At 34.4% G+C, this 3,859-nt stretch overlaps 1 protein-coding gene across 1 annotated transcript; it reads left to right on the forward strand.

Moving 5' to 3' along the window:
* Nucleotides 1-1,018: 1,018 nt before the first annotated feature.
* On the forward strand, nucleotides 1,019-2,132 carry LOC136208221 (transcription factor bHLH63-like). Its single transcript, XM_065999010.1, has 3 exons — nucleotides 1,019-1,297; nucleotides 1,374-1,508; nucleotides 1,989-2,132. Exons 1-3 carry the CDS (start codon nucleotides 1,097-1,099, stop codon nucleotides 2,130-2,132), a joined length of 480 nt encoding a protein of 159 aa, XP_065855082.1. The 5' UTR covers nucleotides 1,019-1,096.
* Nucleotides 2,133-3,859: the final 1,727 nt, after the last annotated feature.

The raw sequence follows: 3,859 nt of genomic DNA on the forward strand, positions 1-3,859 counted from the left end.
TGATGAGAAAAATAATAAAATTGGATAATAATAATAGAGTGAAAATAATTATTAGAGAGTAGCGGGTTTGACAGTCCTTGGGCCATGGGTGCTCACCCCGCCCTAGTTCTGTCTCGTCCCAATTTCTATCAAAAAATAAAAAAAAAAGTAGCAAAATTTGGAAAATTTCTAGAAAAAAACAATAAAATTAGAAAATAAGATTGACATTTTGATTTAAGAAAAAAATTCAAAATAGATAATGATGGAAAAAAATGAGAAATTAGTCAATAAAATGTTGAAAAAAATAATAAAATTAGATAATAAGAATAATGGAAAAACAATTATTAGAGATTAGCAAAATGTAATACCAACTGTTCAATTTTCCTTATACCAACTCTACTACCTCATTCTTTTGCTAAATATTTACGTCTTGCTTAATATATAACATATATTTTGGGGGGGGGGGCTACCGAAAACGAAACCACTATTCCTCAGCGCGGTGCCGGAGACCGGGGGGCTTCGGCCCCCCGGGCTCTAGGCTGTGTCCGCCACTGCGTGTGACCGACGAGTCCTACCAAGTCTGGCTACGGTTTTTATATTACGGACTCCAAAGACCTTTTAATTTTTTAAGAAATGATCATTAGCGTCGGTTTTGAATAACTGTTGCTAATATTATTATTATTAGGGTCGGTTTTTTAAAAAACCGACCCTAATGAAATTATTAAAGTCGGTTATAAAACAAACCGACCCTAATTATTTTTCCATTGACATCGGTTAAACTATGATCTAGAACTGGAGATTGTGTTATGAGCTAGCTTTAGTTTTGATTATTTAATCAACTGCTTGAGTATGTTGAAATGACTTTTGGTGGATGGTCGCTTCTCATGTGCTAAGTTTGGCTAGTTTTAAGGAAGTGTGGAATTTGTTTTCAACCATAAATTGAAACAACACTACAACTGTAATATATAAAGCCCCCATTGTGACTGTCGGGTGGTCCTTGTCCGATTTGCTGGGTTTTTCCCCTTGTGTCTATGGGAATACTAATAATCATATCAATTATGTTATTTCTAGAACGTCTAGCTGCCCACACTTCTTCCCAAAGGCACAGAGAAATGTGATGTGGGTAGAGAGAGGTTTCAAGGAGAGCAAGGACAAAAGGGTGAGAGCATATGCATATGCATATGCAGAGGAAACTAAAACTAGCAACCGTAACAATAACAGTGACAATTCTAAGATTTCTGAGGTTCAAAAGCCCGATTACATTCACATACGTGCTCTCCGCGGCCAAGCCGCTGATAGCCATAGCTTAGCTGAAAGAGTGAGCTCCTCAACTGAAAATTCACATGTTCTTTGGCAACAAAAAAATAGATACTCTACATATTCTTAATTTCCAGGTGAGAAGGGAAAAAATCAGCGAGAGAATGAAGTATTTGCAACATCTAGTGCCCAGATGCAACAAAATCACAGGAAAGGCCGGCATGCTTGATGAAATCATTAACTATGTTCAATCTCTTCAAAGACAAGTAGAGGTAACTATGGTGTAAACTTGTTTCTACTTGTCTTCAAATTAATTAAATATTTATTGCTGCAAAACAGCTAGCAATTTAGCATCAATTGGGACTGATGCATATCTCCACTTCAACCCACTACAGCAACAACAATTAGTTGGACTGGAACCACGTTCATACAACCCTGAAACCACGTTTATACATTCGTCTTGCTTCCATGTGAACTCCTATTCTTTATGTTATGTATTCTTTTTAAATTATTTAAACAAGTTAAGTTGATAAGAGTTAAATGAAATCAAATTACAGGGGCCATCAACTTCAACTTGGGATGGTGATTTCATTGGGACTTTTAATGTTAATAATTTGGCTTTACAAAATTAGTTTAATTTTTCAATTACCAACTCACTGTTATGTGGAAAAAGATTTGATGGAATTCGTTTTTTTTTTTTTGCTTCTTTTTTTGACGCATTAAATGGATTACTTGAATCTCTTTTTATGCAGACTATGATTACCATGATAAATCAAGCTATCGGAGAAGCTACAGTAGCTAGCCAGCAGTGCAAGACTGTAGTTGCTCAATATGGACAAAGAATTATGGATTTCCTTTTAGCTGAGATGAAAACCGAAATCTATATTTTTTTTTGAGACTATGTGAAGTGTATGTTTGATGTATTGGAGAAATTTTTTACGTGATTCACTTTTTGAATGTAATAGAAACCTGTTGGCAAATATCTTATTTTGGCATCGACTTTACAAAAAAAAAATCGACGCCAAAACTCAATGGCAACGGTTTTAATCGACAACAGTTGCCAAAGATCATACTAAAGGCATCGGTTTATAAGAAAAAACGTAGCCATTGATCTTTTTGGGAATGATGTTAGTACAAAGCCGTTGCCAAAGAGCTTACCTTTTGCATCAGTTTAACAAAAAACGACGTCATTAATACTTCAGACATACTCAAAGGTCAGACTTTGGCAACGGTCTCCAAAACCGTTGCCAGGTATTGGCGATGCTTACATTGGCAACGGTCTAATAAACATTGCCTAAGCTAAAAAAAACGTTGCCATTGCCATTTTTGTACTAGTGTATGTTGCACTTAAAATATAATAAAGATGAAAGACCATACCCTAAAAGCTGAAAAATTACTACGGTTTTGATTTTATCGAGAAAGCATGAATCCTTTCTTTTTGAGTTTCTTCCCCAACAAATCACTTACGGTTCCAAAATATCTTTATTCTATGTTGGTTCCGCTCTACCTCTTATTCTTCGAGATTGATACGGTTTGGAATAGATTACATTGATGTATATGAATTTATGTGTTTTAATTGACAATATTTATTTATCAACTTATATGATTGTTACGCAGTGGCGAATCCAGGATTTGAGGGAGGGGGGGGGCAAAACTCTATGAAATTTTTTTTAGACAAAATAACATTAAATTAAAAAAATATACTTCAGTATATAATTGCTATTCGATACAAAATGTCTTAAAATTAAAAAAAAAACTTCTAATGCTAAGTAGATCGACGATTACGAGGTGGCAATTGACATCTACGATCTGTCATAGCTTGAAAACGATCCAAAATACCTTCATTATCAATGTTGATGAAGATATCCTTCGAGCTAAATACTACCAAACAGTCATTCAGCCAATCATCTGACATTCGAATTCTCAAATCGGTTTTTACAATATTCATTGCTGGAAATACTCTTTCAACAGAAGCTGTTGCAATTGGTAAAAACAATGCTAATTCAATTAGGCGATACACCAAAAGTTTGAGCTTTTCCAGTTGAAACCATCTTCTTTGAAAGACATCCTAAATCTTCAACAGGAGCAAAGTTTATATCTCTTTTAACATCATAAATATACATTTCAAGCTGATTCTTTATCATCAGAACCTCAGTCCATGAGAAATCTTCTGAATATATTTCAACTAGATGAACTAACTTATCACCATTAAAGTTAGAAAAAGAATCTCTAGGATCAAGACATGCCATAGAAAGAAGCAAGTTTGTTGTTAATTCCGGGAAACGATCATGCATCTCAAGTCCGATCTTATCAAGTACCTAATATTTCAAAAGATAAAGCATTAAAATCAACAAAAAAACGAAAATGTAAACAAAGTTATTTAAAATGAAAAGAAACACTTAATTAATTACCTCGTGATAAACTTCATACCGATAATGTTGAAAGTAAGTAACAACATTTCCATCCCTCTTCATTCGAGTACGCGCTGGAACAATATCATTCATATTAACAACATTGATAGAATGAGTCACACAAAAAGACTCAACTTCCAACAAAAATGTCTCCCATCTTCTATCCCGCAAGTCTAGCAACTGAGTCTTCACATTCTTAATCAAATGCATGG

This window comes from Euphorbia lathyris, chromosome 10, assembly GCF_963576675.1.
Source record: "Euphorbia lathyris chromosome 10, ddEupLath1.1, whole genome shotgun sequence".
Taxonomy (NCBI): domain Eukaryota; kingdom Viridiplantae; phylum Streptophyta; class Magnoliopsida; order Malpighiales; family Euphorbiaceae; genus Euphorbia; species Euphorbia lathyris.